General features: G+C 46.5%; 1 protein-coding gene across 2 annotated transcripts; it reads right to left on the bottom strand.

Annotated features, from left to right (window-relative positions):
• Positions 1 to 852: 852 nt before the first annotated feature.
• Positions 853 to 22,817, bottom strand: PIGU (phosphatidylinositol glycan anchor biosynthesis class U). 2 transcript variants are annotated; one of them, XM_064465078.1, is made up of 12 exons: positions 22,606 to 22,817; positions 20,739 to 20,803; positions 18,471 to 18,530; positions 17,461 to 17,523; positions 15,864 to 15,973; positions 14,010 to 14,110; positions 11,351 to 11,448; positions 9,062 to 9,216; positions 8,402 to 8,545; positions 7,472 to 7,596; positions 5,465 to 5,607; positions 853 to 2,614 (listed from the first exon to the last, which is right to left on the bottom strand). In XM_064465078.1, the coding sequence occupies exons 1-12, from the start codon at positions 22,733 to 22,735 to the stop codon at positions 2,501 to 2,503; spliced, it is 1,308 nt and encodes a 435-aa protein (XP_064321148.1). In that variant the 5' UTR covers positions 22,736 to 22,817; the 3' UTR covers positions 853 to 2,500. The 2 variants fall into 2 exon arrangements, with proteins under 2 accessions (XP_064321148.1, XP_064321149.1); XM_064465079.1 differs by lacking the exon at positions 17,461 to 17,523.
• Between the last annotated feature and the right edge of the window lie 204 nt (positions 22,818 to 23,021).

The following is a 23,021-nucleotide window of genomic DNA, read 5'->3' as shown; positions in this document are numbered from 1 at the left end:
CCCTTGACACTGTGCCTGACACTGAACTGTCCCTGCACTGTCCCTGCCCTGTTCCTTTCGTCATCCTTCATTGCTCCATCCCTGCCCCTGACCTTGCACCTGCCCCTTCCCTGCTCCTGTCCCTGCCTCTGCCCGTTGTTTCCTTCTCCTTACCCCTGCCTCTGCCCTTGTTCCTTCCCAATGCCCCTTCCCCTGCACGGGTCTTGCCCCTGCCCCGGCTTTCTCTTGCCCTTGTCTCATCCTCTGCCCCGGCTCCTGCCCTTGACCCTGCCCCATCCCTTCATGCCAGCGCCCAAGCCCCTGTCCCTTGCTCTTCCTCTGCCCCCAGTGCTCACACCATTACCTCTTCTCAGGACCGCTTCCGAGTCCAACCTTGGGACCTGGGAGACCCGGATGGTGGCAGCCTTGGGGGGCCATGGGTGACCAGGAGCAGGGAGCCTGGGCACAGGCACAGGAACCAATTCAGCTGCTAGAGACCGAGGATGAAGCTGCTGCCCATGGCCCCTTGGCTCAGTCCTGCCACCTCCCATCAGCATCATCCACCTCCTGATATGTAAATTATTTTCTATTTTGTGGGAAGAAAGGGGCTGTGAAATGGATAGCCCCCAGATAGCCCCAGCTATTCACCCTCTTACTTTCTTTTACACTGCTGTTGGGTTGAACCCTGCACAGCTGGCACTCCCTAAAACCACAGTGGACTACAGCATGCCCCAGGGCCAATTGTTTTCCCTCAAAAAAGACCCGTGTTTGCTTTCAAGTCCCCTCCATGTGCCTCTTGGTGCCTTCCAGAGCCCCGGCACATCCTCCAGTGTTCCCCCGACCTCCCCAACCACAGAGCGAGCATACAAGAGGTGTTTAAAACTTGCAGTTTATTATGCTCCTTGACATGCCACACGGCCAGCAGCCCAGAGCAGCCCTGCTCCGTGTGTTCCTGCCACGGCCGGAGGCGCAGGGCTGCTGCACGGCCTGTCCCAGGCGGGCTGGAGCGCAGAGGGCTGAGCTGTGTTCGCATTAACAACCCCCCACCAAAGCGCTAATAGCAGTGCAGTAAGGCAAACGTTTTAATTGTCCAGAAAGAAGAGCTGTTTACAGAACTGCCTGGGATCCTCAGTCTCTCAGTCGCTCTGTACCAGGTGCAGGTTGGGTTTGATGTCACTTTCCCAGCCCTTTGGATTTTTCTTGGGATCAGTGGGGAAGCTGGCTGCCCCAACACCAGCAAGAAGCCTTTGACGCTGCGGACACTTCTCAGTGCCACCATGCAACCAGCAGAGCAAGGAGCCAGTGTGATGGATTCTCCCCGGGGGGTCACATGTGTGGGGTCAGCAGCGGCAGCAGCTCTGAAGTGAGCAGGTCTGAGCACCGAGGAGAGCCGCGGGGCAACCAAGGGGTAGTGCTTTAAGGGAGTCCTCCGCACACAGCCACAAGATACCATCACCGCACTTGCAAGAGGGTAACACAGGGAAGTACATATCCTGTAGCGTTAAACAGCTGTGGAACACCTGGAGCCTGACAACTCCGCAATGGCAGTCGCTGAGGCTCCTAGATTTGGTCTGGGGTCTTGAAGGGGAGATTTTGACACGCCCTGGTCCCTAGCCCAGGGGGCAGCTTGCTCATTCTGCGTCCAGGCTGCTGCCCCAGGTGACCACAATGGTATAGTGTGAGCCCTGCATTGCCAAGCTTTGCTACCCTACAGAAACAAGGAGCAGCAGGAGTTGATGTTCACAGTAGCATTCCTTCTTCTGAGACCCTGTAATGCCTCTGTGCAGCTCCTGACATGAAAGCGTCTGTGTTGCTTCAACAGCAGTTACCCAGGACCCACCCTGCTCCTGCTTTCTCCCCAGTTCCAGTTCTTACCAGTGTTTGAGCGCTAACATTATTACCTGTGGCAGCAGCTTCAGCTGTCCCTCTGCCAACAGGGCATTCGTTTGTTTCACAAGCACCCACTGTGCCTGAGCACATGTGATTTTTCCAGATCCTGCAACATTAGGAGAACCAAGAAATGGCATCTGCAGCCAGGGCTTAGGCACCAGGCACCCAGAGATCACCTTGTGCCAAGCAGGAGCATACTGGTCAAAGCAGTGAAGGGGATATTTCCAGGAGGTGCAAACATCTCCAACAAGCAGTGATAGGAAAGTAAACAGGTAATGGTCTGAGCTCTTTCTGGGCCAGAGAATCAGCCCTGGTTTTAGCTCAGACACTTTCTCCAGTTCCTGCTGGACTGCGCAGAGCTGATGGCTGAGGTCGCAGTGAAAAGCACAGCTGAGGGGAGGGAGATGGTCCAACGGAGGCACTGCAGCTCGTACTTGTAGCTCTTACAGTCTCTGCACTGAGCCCACAGCTCAGGAGGGTATTCCCAGAACCACCGCAGTCCTTTCTTTCAGCAGGTATCATACCCAAAGTCACACCACATTCAGGGAACCTTCACCACTCACCCCACATACCCCAAGCTTTGCGTGTTCCTTAGAGTGGTTCATGTCCCAGGGAATGGTGGGCACAATCCTTATTTCAATACAAGCATGGCCTCTGTCCCATCTTGCCTTGTCAAATGGAGTCCGTGAGTGAGGTAGTACTCCCGCCGGAGGAAGGCATAGAAATAATCTGAGATGAGCAGGATCTGCAGAAGTGAGATGTTCAGACATATCAGTGACGCCTCAGGACAAGGAATAAAAACAGACATGTGTTTGTGATGGACCCTGAAGGGGTTTAAGAAGTTCTTAGGCTGTTCATCACACTTTGCGAAAGGAGACGCTGTGATCCTGTGAACACTTCTTGTCCATCACCTTGCAGCATTAAGCCAAGGGAGACTTTAATCTATTTGTTGTGCTACCAGCGTGTTCTCACAGACACCTCCGCTAAGGACACACTATCTCCATAAACTGGCTAAAATACATGACAATGGCAGGTCTGTGCCACAGCTTTACAGACCATCTCAGCCTCACCCACAGGACTCCTTCCATGCAAGCACTGTCATGCAGTTCAACCCAAGTGCTGAAAGTCTCCTGCTGCTGATTGCTATTAAATTCTTTTACATTGTGATTGTTTTTCAACAGCCATTTCTACTCAGAAAGGGTAAGAAGCTTGCAGGCAGCAGAAGAAATACCACAGCTCCCCAGGCCAGCTTAGCTAACAGAAGCTTTAGCAGTTTAACAAAATAATACTTACCAGGCTAAGGGGTGAAGAGAAGAGCTGAAATGTGAAGGCTGTGGCTTCACAGTACAACATCCAGGAGCAACACCAGATAAAATCACTTCTTCCACCCCCATCACTTCTGCATCTTCTTCCCACCCCTGTGCTGCCATGCCCACTCTGTGGGGCGGCCAAACCTGTGTATACGTTTGCACGCTGTCTCCCTTTAAATGGTGAAGAGAGCTGCCTGTCCCCCGGATTTTCCCCTGATCCAGGTCAGGGTATGCTGCCACACACGTGGATGTTGGCACCATCCCGTGTTGCTCGGGACAAGGGGCGTCCCTGAGACTGGTACTGCCACCGGCCGCACCGTAGTGTGAAATCACAGCTGAAGTGCTTTGCAGAGAACCGCCCCAAATGCGGAAACCTGACGTGGAAATGACAAGGTCCCTCCACTCCTCAGCCCTACTTTGGTTGTACTGAGGCACCACAATGTGACTGCTCCCTTGCCTAAAAGCACTGAGAGCACAGGAGTGGGTCTCAGTGGTTTCTCTAAAGCAGCCACCTCAGGCACGCTGCTTCTGCAGGGGCAGGCTGGGCTGCTGTAAGCAGTGACCTGCTGGCTCAGTTGTGCTTTTTGTCATTTAGCCCTTCCCCAGGACTGCTGACCTCCTCCCTCTGGAAACAGCATCACATAACTAAAGTGGAAAACCTTTTCAGTGCCAGACCAAGCTAGCAGTTATTGTCCTCATGTCCCAACGGCACTTGATGCGTTACTTTGGCACAATGCCTTCATCCACTTCCCTGGGGAATTCACTCCAGGGAGAGCCTCACCTGAAGCACGCTGCAGTGCTAAGGGGACGGAGGGAGGGAGACCCAGGCTGTCAGCCAGAGCCTGCTTGGGTTACCATTAAATACAGCTGCTGCAGAGAAGGTTCCGCAGCTGGATGGGAGGATATGGAGGACCAGGTGGAGACTGAGGGAAAGAGAAATAGAGCTGTAGACTGCTGAGGTCAGAGGAGAAAGTGAGAAGGAGAACAGACAGAAAAGGGTAGAGGTGCCCAGGGAGAGTGAAAACATGCTTGTTTTGTCTGCTTGTTATGCTGAACATCATGGCTGACTACTGACGTGCTATATCAATATGGTTGATTTTACTTTTAACTAAACTTCTCTGCAGATGTCTTAATGGGAAAAGAAAGAGTTGAGGTTAGTGGGGATGAGGGCTAGTTCTTTCTCACAAGGAAATCAGAAAGCAGATTTTTGCTCTGCGTTTATGCAGAGCACAAGACCTTGCAGGATCTGCTATGACTTTCTCAGGTAGGAAATAAAATCCTCTTAGAATATCAACACCTGCCATCTCTAATTAAAGTTTTACTACTCCTTTCATTCCAGAACAAGACACGTAGTTAGAGAGCTAGTGAACCACTCCCCATTTCCTACAAGCCCACCTTCAGTATCTGTGCGCTCCCTCTCACTGCATGGGGTCTCTTTTTGCTCTTACAGAAGGGGTGTTTGTCCTCATTTATCAAGGGGGCGGGGGATGTACAAGCAGGTGATTTTCAGCCTTTGGCAAAACTGCTCCTCTAGTTTTAGGAGAAGCAGACAAACGTAAATGGCTGAGGCACGTTCAAAATAAAAGCAACTCTAACATGAAATGAACATTCTCTTCACCCACATGTGAAACTGTCCCAGGCCTTAGGGACATAAGGAATAGCACAGGGAAGAGGAAGGACTTAGAAAAGGTTCTAGCAGCTGTGTACATCAAATCCCATCCTCCAGGCGTGCTAAGCTCTGCTTTCCCTAAGGCTCCTGAAGTCATGTGTCTAGAATACCTGGGAGAGCAAGGCCTGGCACGACTGGGACCCTGCATGTACCCACAACCCTATGCTTCCGTGAGCTATAATGCTCAGAAAAATTGGTGCCATGCCCCCGTGTATGGGCAGTTCTCATTTGCCTGTTGCTTGGCCGCACTGCTGCTGCTCCGTGTTTTTTCCGTTTCCCCTCTTAGGTCACCTTCCCCATTTGTGTGTGCTCTTAGTCCTGCCACACTGAAATGCTTGTCCTCTGCTATCAAGCAACAGACCATGTAACTTGCAGTACAGTCCAGCTGGATCGTTAAGCTATAGCTCAAATACTGCAAGAATGCCTTCCCATTAGTGTGCCAGAAGACGAGGACTAGGCAGGTTTCAGCTGGAGCAAGGAGAGGCAGGAAGCTGCTATGCAGGATGGCACAGGATGCAGAGAGCCAGACACATCCTGCAGAATTCACTGTTGCTGACAGGACACCCAGTCCAATGACCTACCCAAAGTGTGGCCTTGTTTGCCTCGCCCTACTAACCTGCCCTATGTTGAAAGTCAACGTGATGGCGTAATAAAAATTGGAGTTGGCACTTCCTGCATAAATCCATAGATGCCACAGAACAGGGAACAGGAGAGAGCAGACAATGAGCACACATGACAGGATGAAGATGTTCCGGAGGACTGCAAAAGAAAACCAAGCTGTTAAAATGATGCACTATTGAGCAGCCATGCTCACACAACCAGCAATGGTATTTAGGGTATGTGCAGTGGGGGAGGGCGCTTGCCAACACATACTTCTCTCCAATCATCTTCCACAGTTTGCTTTAGCAATCTCCTGGCTAGCCTTTATAAGAAATCCACTACATTTCCCTTTAAAATAAATAATTCTGCCTTGGCTTGAGGGTGAAACGCTCATCTGTAGCTCTCTCTTTCTAGGTCCTGCTTCCAAACACTCTTCCTCGCAGGATTTTGGATTTTTGGTGTCTACGCTACAGAAACTAGCAGTTTTGAGGACGGCCTTTCCACCAGCATCACGATTCAGAGAGCAGAACATGCCATTCCCTAGCCTTGTCAAGCTGATGACAAAGGGAAAAAATGAACCTGTGGTACATAAGAAAAGAGATACTTTCTTGGGAAATTGTAAGTAAATGAAAACACTATGAAAGGAGGAAACTCATGTAGGCCAAATGTGTTGACAAACACATGACCTTGGGAGGTGCAAGTGTGGCAAGAATCTATTTGTGTGAGTATGTGTCAGATGGACAAAAAACAAGCACAACTTTTTCTAAAAGAGCTAGGAACTACTAGGCCAGAAGAGATTTTGTTTTCTGTGAACTATTTACGCCTGTCCTTTGGCAGCAGTATTATAATTCATCCAGGCACTTGTGTTGCTGCACTTGGCTATATCTCAGCCAATGTCCCTGAAGGCAATTGAAAGACTCCCGATTATTTTGCAGTTGAAGGGAGCTATCTGACATTTTAAGAGCATTGTCACATCCAAACCTGCTCACACCTACCTTTTTAAACTTCTTGTTCAGTAGGTCTATTCACTCACTGGGGGGCGGGAGCATGTGACAGATGGCTGTCCCTCTCACTGGTCATACTCCCCTTATCTGCATGCTTGGAACGTGCAGCTGAATTATGCCGTATCAGGATTTCTCAGAAGTATATTACCTGCTATGGCTGCGACATGCTCAGGGCTAGCCTGGGGCTTCCTGCCCTGTTTTATCACAGCTGCTTTGGCCTTAGCTTTCCTTACTCTGAAACTAATAAAGCAGATGGTCTCCGAGCCTCTCGACTCCTGATTCTACCTCCTGACATCAGGCAGGCTAGCTGTCTGTAAACACACTTGGCCTGGGTTAGAGAATACTGCAGTAAAAGGCCTGGAAACCTGGCAGGGTTGGTCAAAGCTGTTGATTTAAGCAAGAAACACCAGGAAAAACACAGTGCTTCCAAATCTCCCCAGGGCAGCAGACTCTAGAGACTGAGTTTCTAAATCATCAGGAAGCTCTCTGGTGATTTAAAGAGTTAAAGAGGTTCTTTACGAAGCATTTAAGAAAAAAAATGGTCAACAGCTTGGAGTAATTCAGTTACTTTCACCTAAGAAAAACAAGCAGGTGCAAAACAAAGAACCACTGCAAGGTGCAGGATTTTAAGGCTGGGGGACTCACCAATTGCAGGAGAAGTGTTCAAATCACACAGCCTTAAATGGAAGTGAAGCATTTGAAGGATGGCTGTACTTTAAATAAGCCACACCCCTTGTGCAGGACTGTAAAAGGCTCTTACTAAAAAGTTAATCTTCAGAACAACTTGGAAGGAGGGGGAAGATAAGGTACAAGTGAAAATTCCCTCCTTGACCAATTTCAACCCTCGTCATAAAGACACATTAGACACTGTATCACCAGAAAAATCAAGACTCCTTCCAGACACCCCAGGGAGGCTACAAGAGCCTGCAAACATGAGCCTGGTTTGGTTTAGTGGTGACAATTATTGGACAGGCCCTTTCCCATTCCAGATAAGGAACAATCAAACACAAAGAACTTACATCTGTAAAGGTGGTTCCAGACTGGAAGGAAGGCCATGTACAGTGCAATGTCTCCCACAGTGGGATAGGACTTGAAGATAGAAATGATTGCGATCTGGACAAACATGAAGAACACAGGGTGTTCCCTAGAAGGGATAAGACACAAAGGAGAAGAGGATGCAGTAGGGTTTCTGGAAACTGGAAATAAATATCAGCAAGGGCACAAATGTACTGTGGGATAGGCTCAAAGAGGTGCTTGTACCCCTGTTCTCTCCACACAAGCCTCTGAGTGCTGGGTGGGGCATACTGAGTTGCTCTGCAGATAAGCAGTGTAAGGGGACGCAGATCTGCTCACTGCCCTCCCACAGAAGCTTCGTGCCTCAACTCAACATACACTGATACAGCTGGTCATCTGGGCTGCTCTTCCCCCACTCTGTCTCATTCACCAAAAAATCAATCAGCACCTCCTCTCTGAAGCCCACAGTTATCTCCCTGGTATGTTGTGATGTCTGTATCCATTCCAAGACAACAGGATCATCACTGAGAATCCAGGCATGTTAATGGGTGTTTTTATCACAAAGAAGGGTAACGTCAGTGCAGTCTGCTAGGAACGTCTCCAGGTTTTCACTTTTTTTCTGACAATGAAGAACTTGGACGTTCCAGCCAAGAGTTCTTGCTTTCTGACTACACTGGCTTTTGTCGGCAGGGAGCAGGCACCTCTATAGCCTAAATTTCCGCTCCCTTTTTTGATGCCTGTAACACATTTGTTGCATAGCAGAGCACAACTCATTCTGTTTAAGAGGAATAAAAATTGAAACTTTGGAAAATGAGGATGTTAAAAAACCCTATCTTTTTCAGGCTTGTAGATCCAGACATCTGATGCCACCTTATAAACTTCCACTGGACAACTGAGTGTAAAAAAAAAACAAACTAGCACAGAAACATACTTACTTTAGCTTTATTGCCAAGGGAATGGTGTAGAAGAACACATTGATTTGAAACACGCATACGAAGAAAAGACTGAAGTGTTCAAACATCTCTGCAAAGAAGTACCAGAAAAGGCCAATATTGGGTGTCAGATCTGGAACAGAAAGGCTGAAATTTGAAAAGAAAAGTCAAGGTAACATTTTTAAATGGTAACATTTAAAATGGTTGGTTTTCACTGCCCTACTTCTGTTTCATTAATTAATCATTGTGTGCTACTGGATGGAGGACCTACATTTTAAATCCGTGGAAAAGAAACTAAACGGGTAAAAACCTGGAGGGAAAAGGGACTAATCCTTCCCTATGCCCCAGCAGGATTTAAACCATTCCCAAGCAGACATTTCTCCAGAGACAAAAATTTCACAGCCATGGTAGCTCAACAATCTAATTTGTTTCCAACCAACTCAGTGGAAAACATCTCCTGTCTTCTCTAATTCTTGCTGTTACTTAATTAACAGAAGTTGGCTAATGCCGGCTCTCCTCCACACACTTTTTCTTTTCTTGCATTGCCAGAAAAACCACAGATCACACACTCCTTAGGACAGCAAGCGGGGCACCTGTGTGTGATGCATGAGAAACAGCATAGGGGGGCTAGAAAGAAAAAACAGTTAGTATCCTTATACTTACATAAACCCATAAACAGATGGGATAAAATCCCAGGAGTTGAGGAGGAAGAAGGAGAGGCAGATGATCACCACCAGGCTGCACAGGTACAGGGCTGCATACTGCATGGTGTAGAGCCAGAAGCTTTTACTTTTCAGTTTTATTGGTATGAACTGACGCTAAAAGTGAAATACAAGCAGGCAGATATCAGGTCAAAAGCCACAAGAAAGCCTGAGTGTTCAGTACATCATTTTAAATCAATGAAAGAAAGCATCAAACACTGGCACTACGGAACTGGAAGGAGCAGTCCTCAAGCACAATTTGCTTGATGTTCTTCACTCTGGCCAACTAAGTCATACACATCGTACATGTTTCCAGAACCGTGCTTGAAAATACAGTAGCTAAGCTGGTCATTTCTGCTTGCAGCAAGACAAGTCTCACGCACTCAGTGTAAGATTTACATACACCTCCTCACAGCTACACTTGTATCTTAGATGTTTGCAATACTATTCTGCAGCCTTCTACTTCTACTGCATGAACCCACATCAACTGCGTGACCGAGAGCCCTGCTCCACGACCCACCATCCTGTGATGCCAGGTCCCCACCACACAGCCTGGCACTCGTGCTCTGCTGCCATCAGGGAAAGAGGACGTCCAGTGGGTTCCTAAGCACAAAGGAGCCCCTACAAAAGGTTACCTCCTCAGACAAAGACAACTGCTGCAGTTCTGCCACTGCTACATGTCCTGACAGGTCAACCACAAGCCCTTGTCACATAACATGACATACGGGTATCTCACTCCAAGAAGTCCCCTGTCTGTATTCATATACACACAGGAGCAAACAGCTTTGGGAAATGCTCAGAATTCTGCAGCTCCAGGTCAGTGATGTAGCTCTTCCATTCGGTACTAGGGCTTTTGCTGGCAGAGGCACAGAGCGCCAGCTCTAACTGATGTGGGCTCTGTGTAAAGCATGCTCTGTTTTCTCAGTCATAGGGTGTTTAACACCACTTGCTGGAACAAGATAAGCAAGTTTACCAAGAATTTTTGGCAGGACAGATTGGAAAGTGCTGGAGAAAAAGATATTTAATTCTGTATTTACAAATCTGGATAAAAGAACACACACTAGCATGATCCCCTTCAAAAGCTGCAAATTAGGCATTCGCATATCAAATCACTTGTTGCTTGTGAACACAATGCTTGTACTTTAGTGCCACTTTACTCTGACTAAAGTTAAAAGAGAAGAAATGCTCCTAAAAATTATCAAACTGAAAAATCAACACCGACTCTGCAGAAGTTCTTGTCTTGCAAAGAGTAATAATAATAAAATTTCTCAAAAAAAGTAAGAGATATTCATGTCAGATAGTCAGGGCAAGAAAATGGGCTAGAACTGACTCTCCCTTCTCTTTTGAAGCTCAGGTATTTGAGAATAGGCTGTAATGAGCCTGTAGTTAAGATGAGCTAAAAAATCATGCGGGGGACAAGAAAGAGGCATCCAGAAAGACTGGCAAAACACTCAATAGCAGGACTTTCAGATTGGCAAAAATAAAAATGATCACCAAGTGATCTGTGAGCTGGGATAAGAGTCCTCTGCTAGTGGTCACAGCCTCACCTTGCTCCCATATCAGAATAAAACTAGCAAATGATCAGTTTTCATTAAGTGCATTGTAATTTGGACTCTCAGTTAAGTCACTGTTTACAGTATCAGCATGAGAGCTAAGAGAGACCAGTGGGAAGCATGGGAAGCATGCAGGCAAACCTGTCATCAATCCACTCACCAGCAAATTGCTGCCGCAGCTTTAAACCCTACCCCTGGCTGCAGATGTGCCCAGCAGCCTCCTGCTGGGCTAGTTTTGCCTGGAGCAGTGAGGCATTGCGTACCCCTAAAAGACCAAGGCCAGCCCTGCTGGAATTCTGGGGTCCTGCTCGTGGGGAGGGAGAAAGGAAAACCAGCAACTTTCACAAGCACATGTGTTTTGCCAACGAACTCCAAATCAGCATTTCCAAGTTTGAGTGATTCAAACGTACAGCTCCTCATTCATCATCTCCAGGTCTAAAATCCTCATTGCTATTCACATGACACAAAGAACAGCACTTACTTCAGGCAAGCTAAACACCAGCCAGTTCTGCAGATTAATTTCTGCTCCCTTTTCTCCATGCTCAGGCATCCCCATTAAGGCTTCAAACTCCCCATGGCTTGAGGAAAGTCACTTTTTCTAAAACTCAGGATATGCCCAACTCCCCTCTCAATAGCTAAGGGCCGTCCCTGCACAGCTACAAGAAGACGACAGGTACCAACAGTCAGAAATCATGTACCTGTAGAAGGTAAAGGAGTGCTGGAGCAAACAATGTGAGAGGGTAGAGTGACTGGTATGTTGCTAAGGCCAGAAACACAGCACTGAGGAATGCGCTACCTGCAAAGAAACAAAAATATGTTAATTCGTAAGGAACATCTAATAAACTGCCTTAAAGACAGGAAGTCCAAATGGGAAGAAATGCATAGCCCTCTGCAGGGGCTTTACAAATATCTGAACACCTCTTAACAGTGTTTTTAGCAGAATGGGACTGGAGAGTGTCCTTTTCTTAACTACATTTTGAACAGCGAATGACTCATAGCAAGATAATTCTCCCACAATAAAGAACTGCTGACTGATTTGTATCTCCTATCATTCACATACAGAGATTCATGTAAGTCAGTCTATATATAGACGACGCTGGCTGCTGTTTATGTGTGGCAACGCATTCATGTAAGTCATATCTGCACGAAACAGCTGTTATACTGGGCATGCTGGATAACCTCATCACCCCCATGTGTCAGGGCCCTCAGCAAAGCTCTAAGAAAGAGAGCAAGCGAAAGTCTGCAGCTGAAGGAATGAAGTGGCATTAGCCCTACTTTACGGATACCAAAACTGAGGCATAGAAAGGATTAGCACAGCTTTTCCAAGTGGTCTTAAAATTATGAATGCCTTTATTGCTGAAGCTTTATTTGAGCTGTCTCAGGTTGAGCTAAGTGCTGAGTACTCACCTTGCCCAAGGTTAGATAGAGTTAATTTTCTTCCCTGCAGCTGGCACGGTGCCGTGCTTTGGACTTAGTATGAAAACAATGTTGATAACACACCAATGTTTTGGCTGTTGCTGGGCAGGGCTTGTACTAGTCAAGGGCTTTTCCAGCTTCCCATGCGCTGCCGGGGGCACAAGCAGCCGGGAGGGGAGGGGGCACAGCTGAGAGAGCGGATTCCCACTGGCCAAAGGGATATTCCAGATCATGTAACGTCATGCCCAGTATGTTACTGGGAGGGGCTGGCTGCGGGGGGAGGGAGGCAGCAATCACGGCTCGGGGACGGGCAGCGTCGGTTGGCGGGTGGTGAGTGGTTGTGTCGTTTGTGTTTCTGGTTTTTTCCCTCTTCCTTTTTATTATATTATAATTGTTATTATTACCATAGTAATTATTTTTATTATAATTATTATTTTATTGTAATTATTAAACTGTTCTTATCTCAACCCACAAGTTTTTTTTGTGCTTTTGTCCTTCCGATTCTCTCACCCGTCCCACAGGGGTGGGGGGAGTGAGCGAGCGGCTGCGCAGTGTTTAGCTGCCGACTGAGGCTGAACCGCGACAACCAGAAATCAAGTCCAAAAGGTCCCAGGATAAACAACAAAAATACAAGCACCCAGTGCAGTAGCCTGGTTATAGCTTTTAGTCTTATGTCACTTGATGGAAGTCATCTGTAAAAATACAGCTTAGACAGCAAGAATCCTGTGCATTAGTGCACTGGACTAATTGTCAGCCTACTAATATCAAACACTTGGTAAACCTCCCTCTGCTTCCACCTTCTGAAAAAGAAAATATAGGGTTAGCTGGTGATGAGCCTCTCCATTCTTCAACTACACTCTCCTGGGCAGAAACCTCCCTATCCCTCTGCACAGATCTAAAGAACTGGTACCCAGGAATCATAGTCACACTCTGATATCCTTTCTTCACCCACTTTAAAACCTAGAGGCTGCCACACTCCCAGTCAGGGAGAAAACACAGGGGACAGCCACTACAGTTTTGTCTGTGACTGAACTATTCGTCTGATGCTATCAGTGATCAGCCAAAAATCAGTTTAACCAAGCAGTCCCCACTCGCTTGCTTTTGCAAATGCTTTTACATCAAAACTCCTCCTGCCTCAATTAGACAGTAATTGGAGAAAAACTTTCTTCTGGAAACACTAATAAAAACAACCTGTATCAGCTTTCTTCACAATGTCTGGGTCTGGCCACTGCTGGAGACGAGCTCAGACTGACCTTTTCTCTGACCCAGCACAGAACCCCTAAAACTTACGTGACCAGTACAAATCACATATGCTAAAAGACTTCAGCACGGGAGAGTCATAAAAGAAACAGAAACCTGGCATTATGCACAAAATGAATCAAACAGCTGTTCTGTCATAATCTATTCAGCTGCGCCGGTATGGGTCCTTGGTTACTGTTTCTGCTTCCCCAAAGCTCAATTAGCTAATTTCAAACCAAGGTTACAACCGTGGGTGAATGCCGAGTAACAGCTGCAGGCAACTGCTTGCTTTTGAATAAGAGTTCAAGATACATTTTGCAAATAAATTGTATACAACATACAAGTGCATATTCATGTACAAAAGAAAGTGCAGCAGAGCATTAATATCCTCCTGCACATAGACATTCATTTCTTCATAAACAGAAAACCATTCAAAGTCATCCAGGAAAAGGGGTCAGTTTTTAGAGATTAAACTCCTTGGTACACTGAGATGAAAGCAAGTTCTGACTTGACCAGAAAGTCTCTCGATCTCTTGTGATTTCAGGTAGAACTCTGACCTTGCTCCAGTCCCCGTTTCTGATGTGCTTCACTGAAATCTTTGGAGCAATCATATTTGTAAAGTTCTACCTTGATTTAGTTTCTGCTAATTTTCTAATCTTTATAGAAAGACATAAGGAACCATTTTTTTCTTCATTGTATTACCTTTTATCGTAGCTAAAATGAAGAACGCAATGACAGTATTGTTGATGGCACAGGTGGACTTTGCCACACAAGACATCACAGTGTAGGGGTTTAACAGATAGCTGAAAAAGAGCAAAACTCGAGTTACATTCATGCCATCCAAAGGAGATACCATCTAATCAGACATTCAAAGGAAAAACAGATGCAATTTGCCGTTTCTTTTTGTTTATTCACATTTGATGGGATCCTCTCATCACCAAATTAATTCAGCTAAACAGGTTCTTTAGCCTGGAGCAGAAAAGAGATCGGAGGGTTGTAGCCTTAGACACAGTGCCACAGGGAGCACACACTGGAGAAAAGGAGATGGAAGATGTCTAAAGTGCAAGTTCTATCCTAGAAAATGACTACCAAAAATGCTCCTTGCTTTGCAGAAACATTTATTCAGTCAGACCTAGGAATATTGAGTCCAAAGTAAACTCTTTCTGCTACTCACATTTACCGACTCTGAGAAAGTAATAAAAATAAGAAGATGGCAAGATGGAAACAAATCCTGAGACATTAGCAGAGTTTCCCCCAACCCAATTGCACCTGCACACTCCTGCTATGGCAGAGCAATCATTTATGTTCTCCACGACGCAATCTGAGCACAAAACTCACCAGCTATGAAAATCTGGCATATTTTAATTGGAATTACGGAAATTTAATTTAAATGGAATTAAATTTAATTTAAATGGATTTAAATGAATTTAAATGGAATTACGGAAAGACAGCAAATTCCAAAGACCTTTACTTTCCAGAATGCAGCCACACTTTAGCCAGTAAGGATGCCAGCTCCGTTTGGAAATGAGAATTGCAATAACCTCAAGAGCGCAGAAAAATGTTAGGAAGGATTACCAATACAATAAGCAAGATAATGTATTGTTCAGCCTTGCTACTAATTAAACCAATCATCAGAGCGAGTAGACAGGGCTGATGATTTCCTAATTATTTCTTTTCCTACTTCTCTCAGTCCAAGTCTGGCTTTTTGCTGTGTTTCCAGAGAGACAGCCTATGGCAGCATAGGTACAACTTAATGCCAACTTTGCTGTGGTAGTGTGCAACCACGTCAAATACAAGCCTGCAATTTACACACTCTACCTTTCTTGCCCTGTGGGATTTACCATTTTACAAAATTCGTATGAAAATAAGAAAAAATAACAACTTATCTAATGGAAAACTCTCTCTGACACAGAATAATTCAGATGATAATTTACTCATGTCAAAACCCCAAGAAAAAAAATAATTCTTTGATATTAAGTACCTTGCTTTTATATTATTTATTTTAGTTGAAGCTTTCTGAAATTAAAAAAAAATGTTTAGTACACAGAGGAACACCAAGACATGACATTATTAAAACGACAACCTGAAAATATCTTTAAATTTTTATAAGCAATTCTGGGATATTCAAGTTGTGATATTCAGCAAACATTTTGTTTGCTTAAAAATTCTCCTAACTTTTGAGAAAGACACCTGAGACATTTGGGAGGCATCAGTTTTGATGAAATCGGCATACAGGCAAAATAAATGGGAATGTGATCTGTGCAGACAGAAGATTCTTGTTACCAAATTAATGACCTTACGCTGTTGAGCCTGACTTAGAGGACCTGAGTGAATTTGCTTGTTGGCAACAAACATCTGGAAAAGCATCTGCTTCTCCCTTTCAAAATAAGTATTCAGAGCTGGGGGGGATTTTTATGTATAATTGGAAATCCAGAATTTCTGGGGAGAAAAAAAAGATCTTCAACAAATATTGAAGCCCCAAATCAGACAAATAAAACACAAAGGGAGCTGAGGAACCAGTGCAGCCTACGGCAGCCTACAGAAAGCAATACTTACAATAGTGCTACCTTGAGGGGGATGTAGTGCATTTCCATGGGCGTCCTGATGAGTTCAGCCACATCGGGTGCATATTTATCCAGTTCTATCAGGAGCTTTTGCTTTTTGAACTGAACAAGGGAGAATGACCAAAGACTGTCAGATGAAGAAAGTAATTATTTCTTATTACTTAGGATTTCCCTTACTGTGGAACAGTATATATAAGCCTTAAGTGTGAGCCAAAACTCATGTGATGTGTTGTACAAACAGAACAAAAAACCCCCTCTTTTCCCAAATACTTAACAATTGAAGTGGAAGTCATGAGAAAGTGTCTAACTCTTGACACAGCTGATGGTGAATTCACCACGCTAGAGTTTAATACCTTCAATCTTCCTAAAGCTTGTCTGAATCTCCAATGAAAAGTTGACTATAAATTCACTGTTCAACACACAAGCCCCTAAGACACCAAGTCACAGAAGCATGCAGTCTTTGTTACTTTGAAGATGGATAATGCTACGCCAAGTCTCCTTTAGGGACACAAGATCTCTCCCTTTAATTGATCTTGTTCTATGATGCTCTCTAGGGAGACAAAAAAGAAATCTGAATTATGAACCTACTGAACTATGTCATGGTGAGACAGAAGGAGAGAGATGCTGGCAATAAATCCTCAATGAGCACAGTAACTCACATGCAGGATCTTTACACATCTGCAGTTTTATCATGAGTTATTTCTTCAACCTCAGAAGACAAGAAGCAAGTATGTAGCTGGATGGAAGACCACACAGATGCTGTAGAAAATACAGCCTCCCTGTTCATGCTGATACTGAATCACTGCCCCCCCCAGGATCTTAGAGAGCACAGCGTTGCTTACACAAAATGTTCTTCGAGCTACTTGTAAGAGAGAGCTGGGAAGAATCACTTGCCTAGAAATACATGTACTTATAATCTGAAGGGAACAAGTAATATTTGGTGTCGGACTTTCACCTTGCTCAGCAGAACGATTTATGTCACCTCAGCATCCTTGGAAGGTTTATTCCTTCCTTTACACGTTTCCAGTCTGTGTGTTCACTCATACTGTGTGCAAACACAAACCATGTTCAGGGTAAAACACTCCAGGCTCTAGCTACAAAATGTACAGAAGATTGTAGCAGGAGCAGAGGTGAGAAAAGGGAGCGCTCAAGTCTTGCCAAAAGTCTTGCCAAATCCATAGGCCAGTAATTAAAGCCTGCCTACTGCAAGCTGCCACAACTGAGGGTGGTTTTTCAGTACATCCCATCTTGTGTACCATAACCCTAGACTTGTCTGCATTTCACTGGCTACTGCACTCTCACAGACTTCTCAAATTCTTTATACTCCTTTTGGAGTGACCAGCACTCAAGTGCAGTGTGGGAGCTCGGACACTAATTTGTTTCATACAGTAGTACTGCCACAACAAAACTTCAAATACCTCTGCTGTCTACCACATTCAGTCCCTATTCCTGCTGATCACCCAGATACGATCAGATTTACTGCAACAAGGGCTGGTCGATACTACATCCTCTGGCATGCGTTTTCCTTGGTACAAGATATTTATACTTGCTGGGTGAAGAGGATCAGCAACACTGGCAAGTCAGCTTACCACAACTTTGTTGAAGTCCTGAATGGCCAAGTAAAGGGCAACAGCAGTTAGCACATCAGTTATCTAAAAAAGCAAGGCATAGACAGACTGACTGTAAGCAAAATAAACAGAGAAAAAGATATTGGACACTACTGCAGTGCTGAATAAAGATTCTGATCTGACTCAGCTCACGAGAAGAAAAAACAAGCTTTAAAACCACTAGACTGCTGATTTGAACACTGCGCTCACCACTGTTTAGCCTTGAAGCCATGAGCTGTATCAAAGATATTAACATTTACAAAACAGAAGAATGGGGAATTAAGGGGAAAGCATGTGAGGGTAATAGAATCACTGGTCTAATCAGAGCACAGGCACCACTGGGACAGTGCCCAGCTGGCTAAACCCACCTGTCTGTTAATCCAGCATGACAGTGCCTTGAGCTGCCCCAAAGTTACCATGCAGCAGTGTGGTCATCTGAACAATCAGCACAAGCACAACGCAGATGGCTGTTAGCTCTGCATGAGACCTGCCCGGCAGGGGTCTGGGGAGAGAGGCTCCACCAGGTGGCATGTGCAGCCAGCTATATGATTTCTGTCCTTCTGAATTATGCAGAACTCAGAGAACAGTTTACAAGAGACATTTGGAGGACTAACCCGTTTGTGCTCTCTTTGCAGGCCTGGGGTTTGGCAGTGGGTTTTAGCGAGAAACACTGCAGTGCAGGGATTAGGCAGGGGGGAAAAATATTCTGACCTTTAAGAGGCAACCTTTGAAATTTGAAATCAAATGCCAGCTTCCTGTCCCTCTGCAGGGATACTTACCTAACCAAGAACTCACAAAAAAGAACGAATATGTGGAACAAGGGAAAAGCCTGAACGTGGGTTTGTACAGGCAAAGCTGCCTTTCTAATTAAACTGAGCTCAGCAGGAATCTGAACTACAGGGAGGCTGAAGGTCCCTGATTCTAGCAGGGTAAAAGGAAAGTCATGCTCAGCATTTCACAGAATGGGACTTTTCAAGCACAGGAGCGCTTACCATAAACACCAGTTCAGCATATTCAATCAGGAAGTGGAAGAGATATATTATCAGCGGGGTCTAAAAGAGAGCAGAAGGGAAACCCACATCAAATATTGTCCAGATAAAACAACTGGCAATTTGATGAGAAAAATGTAGCACTACTATGAGAGACTACAAAAGGCAATTTTCCTTAGCCCCTTCTACAAAGCTGTTACTTCAGAGTAAAGTGATCAAACAAAGCACGCTTACTGGTCTCTTTCCTTGCAGAGCTCTCAATACACTTTATAAAAGACACCATCAACTTTGAAAATTATATTCTATTCCAACTTTTCAATTCTAGTAGTTTAGTGGTAGAGCTACAATAGGAAGGATATAAAGAATAGCTTTAGAAAATAATTTTTTCTAAATAATCTATTTTTCTCAGATTACTTTTGAAAGTATTTTCTACATAGCTTGTTTCATTGTTTAGCCTGTTGTTTAGATGAGTCTTTTATAAAGCAAAAAGAAGAAAGCATGCTAAAAACATTAAGTGGTAGGACTACAGTCCTATCATCCTCTTACTCCCATAGCTTTTCCCTTCTAGGGTAAGAGGAAGAGCACGTAGGGCAGTGATCATCCCCCTGTGCTCAGCACTGGTGAGGCCACACCTTGAATATTGTGTTCAGTTTTGGGCCCCTCAGGACGAGAGGGACATTGAGATGCTGGAGCGTGTCCAGAGAAGGGCAACGGAGCTGGGGCAGGGTCTGGAGCACAAGTGTGCTGGGGGGCGGCTGAGGGGGCTGGGGGGGTTTAGCCTGGAGAAGAGGAGCCTGACGGGAGACCTTCTCGCTCTCTGCAGCTGCCTGAAAGGAGGCTGTAGTGAGGGGGGGGTTGGTCTCTTCTCCAAAGTCACTAGTGATAGGACAAGAGGAAATGGCCTCATCCTGCATCAGGGGAGGTTTAGACTGGATATTACAAAAATTTCTTTACTGAAAGAGTGTTCTGGCATTGGAAGAGGCTGCCCAGAGAGGTGGTGGAGTCACCATCCCGGGAGGTGTTCAAAACACGTGTAGATACGGCACTTCAGGGCTTCACCAAGGGCAAGAGCTGCCTGACCAACCTAGTGGCCTTCTACAATGGAGTGACTATATCAGTAGACAAAGGAAGAGCTAAGGATGTCATCTCTCTGGACTTCTGTAAGGCCTTTGACACAGTCCCCCACAGCATCCTTCTCTCTAAACTGGAGAGATATGGATTTGATGGGTGGACTGTTCGGTGGATAAGAAACCGGCTGGATGGTCACATCCAGAGGGTAGCACTCAACGGCTCGATGTTCAGATAGAGACCAGTGATGAGTGGCATCCCTCAGGGGTCTGTACTGGGACCAGTACTGTTTAGTATCTTCATCAATGACATAGACAGTGGGATTGAGTGCACCCTCAGCAGGTTTGCTCATGACACCAAGCTGAGCGGTGCAGTTGACACACCAGAAGGACAGGTCCCATTCAGAGAGACCTAGACAAGCCGGAGGGGTGGGCCTGTGAGAACCTCAGGAGGATCAACAAGGCCAAGTGCAAGGTGCTGCACCTGGGTTGGGGCAATCCCCAGTATCAATACATGCTGGGGGACGAAGGGATGGAGAGCAGCCCTGCGGAGAAGGACTTGGGGGTACTGGTGAATGAAAGGCTGGACATGAGCCAACAATGTGCACTTGCAGCCCAGAAGGCCAACCGTATCCTGGGCTGCATCAAAAGCAGCGTGGCCAGAAGGTTGAGGGAGGGCATTCTGCCCCTCTGCTCCGCACTGGTGAGACCCCACCTGCAGTGCCAAGTCCAGCTCGTTGGAGGAACGATGTGTGTTTAAGATGAGGAATAAGTGTACTGTGTTCTTGTGCTAATGTTAATATTTCTGCAAAGGCAGTAACTCAAGATGCTGCTATCCAGTAAAATTGTCTTCAGACTCACAATGACACTGTCTCTCCCTGCTCCAACCTCTGCTGACAGAGACATCTGGATGTGAAGAGAGTATTTTACTTATTACAGATTTCCCCTATTTCAGACTGTCCTTATGCAGTAATAAATATTATGATGTCTATCATCTGCACAACAACGAGTTATTTTGTGATGAACTGCATTTCCTCATTGTGCTCATCACTACATTTACAACTACTACACGGTCAACTACACGACTCCAAGTTCTCTAAAGTCTTTGCAGTAAGACAGGTCCCCCACCTTTGCTAATCCAGGAGCAATAAGACTAAGAAACTTGCCACCTGAATATAATTTAAAACAATGCATGCATACTGACCTCGTGAAAAATAGCTCCAGAATATGGCGAGACCCCTAAATCCAGCAGAGCTAATCCTTCGACCACTGAAACATACAAAACCCCTGCATTAGAATCCTGTAATGCGGGAAGAGAAAAATCTCATGATGGGAAAACTATAGTTTTGAAAACACCCATGCCCAGAAGACTCTCACATTGACTTGCCATCTGAATGGGTGACACAAAATCTCACAAAGCCAACAACCAGCTAGAATTGATTGTCTTCTTACTTCTGCCATGCAAAATTCTTTTTGTAACTGAATGGTCAGTTGTAATAATTTATTTGTTTCGGCTAAAAATGTCACAGCTGAAACATTTTGCACTTTACGTATAAATCACATGTTTGTTAGCCACTGATTTTAAGTCACCTATTATGTGATACCTGGTACCTACACTGGAGAAATACTTAATTCTAAGAGGACAAATCATAACATAATATACAGTTTGAATCATTTTGCTTAATTAGATTTAGAGAGACCTGAAACGTCCAAAGCCACAATAGAAGAGCAAAAATGAATACATATTACCAGGCAAAGCTAAAAGCTTTGTCCATTGTTGAAACTTTCTGATATTTTGTAGCTTTAATTCAGATTCTTTGCAATCATGGAATTACAGCTTGTGCTGCAATGCATGCACATGTTTTTGCATAGGATCTCCACCTCACTGAGCACAAAGGTTCCCTGGGGATCCAGCAGCGCATGCAGTGAAAAAAAGCTATGGGAAATAGGTCCATTTGTGCAGTGGGAAATGAGGCAGGAGACTGCAGGAAGCAACAAGAGCTTCTCAGTTCAGCAATATGCTGGAGGAGTGGATTCTGTCTCTGCCACAGAGCTCCTGTGTGACAGCCCAGAGTTTTCAAGGTGATCCTAACTGTGCTCCTTACTCTCTTGATGCCTGCCTTGATGTTGTAAGGTGAGATTCAGAAAGTACCCATTGCTGCGAGGGAATTTTTGGTAGCTATATCTTGAAACTATGAGCTGTGAAGTGCTACACACTATGGAGCAGAGGCTTTAGCTCATCAAATGCATTCACGCCTCTGATCTTTATTACTCTGTGCCACTGCTTTCCACCCCGAAAGTGCAAATAATTTTACCTGCATAACTGGATATTATTTTCCCAAAGGCCTGTCTGTAAAATAAATTAAGGTTCCTAAGAGGCTCACATGTTATAGACGTGAATGCCACCAAAAACCCTCGACTAAACTGTACCTGTGACTTCAGAAGAGAATTTGAATCATGTTGGTAATAACGTGTGGAGCCACAAACTGAACAAGGAAAATGAAACGGTGAATAGCTCTGCACGAGCTGGGAACCAAGAAGTCACGTCACACCATGGGACAGGGCTCGTGCAGTTAAAGCGTAATAAAAACCACCTTATTCAAGACCGCTGAAACTACTCCTTCAGCGCCAGATTTTGTCATTCTTCCATTTTATGGGCAGCTGTGACACAACCGGTTTGTACGAGTACAGCCGAGCCAGCTGCTAAACCCCCGTCCTCCTGCCGTCGCCCCGCGCCCGTCCCGCCTCTCGCAGCTGTCGAACACTCGCTTCCCCTCGGGGACAGCTGCCACGACCGTGCCTCTCGGCCGGGGCCGGGAGCGGAGGGGCCCGGCCGCAGCCCCGGGGCCGCAGCCCGGCCCACACACACCCCCCCCCGCGGGGCCCTGCGCAGCCCGGCGCCGGGCCGGGGACAGGCTCCCGCCCGCCGAGGCGCTCCCGGCCCCGGGGTCCCCAGCCAGCCCTGGGCGAGCGGCCGCGCCCCGGCCCCTCTCCGCCACCCCCGCGGGCCTTGGCCCGTTCCGCCGCGCCGCCGAGAGCGGCTGCCCCGGCTCGGGCTGCCCGGGCCTCACCTCGCTTCCAGGCGTTTAACGGGGACGCCACCTCCACGCGCTCGGAGATGAAAGCAGCGAGGGTGGAGCGGTAGAGCACGGCCCGGACCGTCACGGCCACCAGGACCACCAGCACCAAGGGAGCCGCCATTCTTGCGGCAGGCACCGACCGCCGCCGTCTGTAGTTCCCGGGCGGCGCCGGAGAAAAGGGCGCCAATGCCCCGGGCCGCCCGGACAGACTACATCTCCCAGGAGCCCCCGCGCTGCGCCGCCGCCTCCCGACACCGCCTGGGAGCTACGGCGGCCGCAGCGGGGCGAACTTCCCCGGAGCGCGGGGGCCGCGTTCCCCAGCCCGCCTGGCGAGGGCGGGAGCTGCCGGGCCGGGGCTGCCGGCGCTGCGGGGCGGGCGGGTGTCCGGGCGCCCTGCCCGCCACCCG

This window comes from Phalacrocorax carbo, chromosome 14 (genome assembly GCF_963921805.1).
Source record: "Phalacrocorax carbo chromosome 14, bPhaCar2.1, whole genome shotgun sequence".
Classification (NCBI taxonomy): Eukaryota; Metazoa; Chordata; class Aves; order Suliformes; family Phalacrocoracidae; genus Phalacrocorax; species Phalacrocorax carbo.
This window is presented reverse-complemented; position numbering and strand designations above follow the sequence as displayed.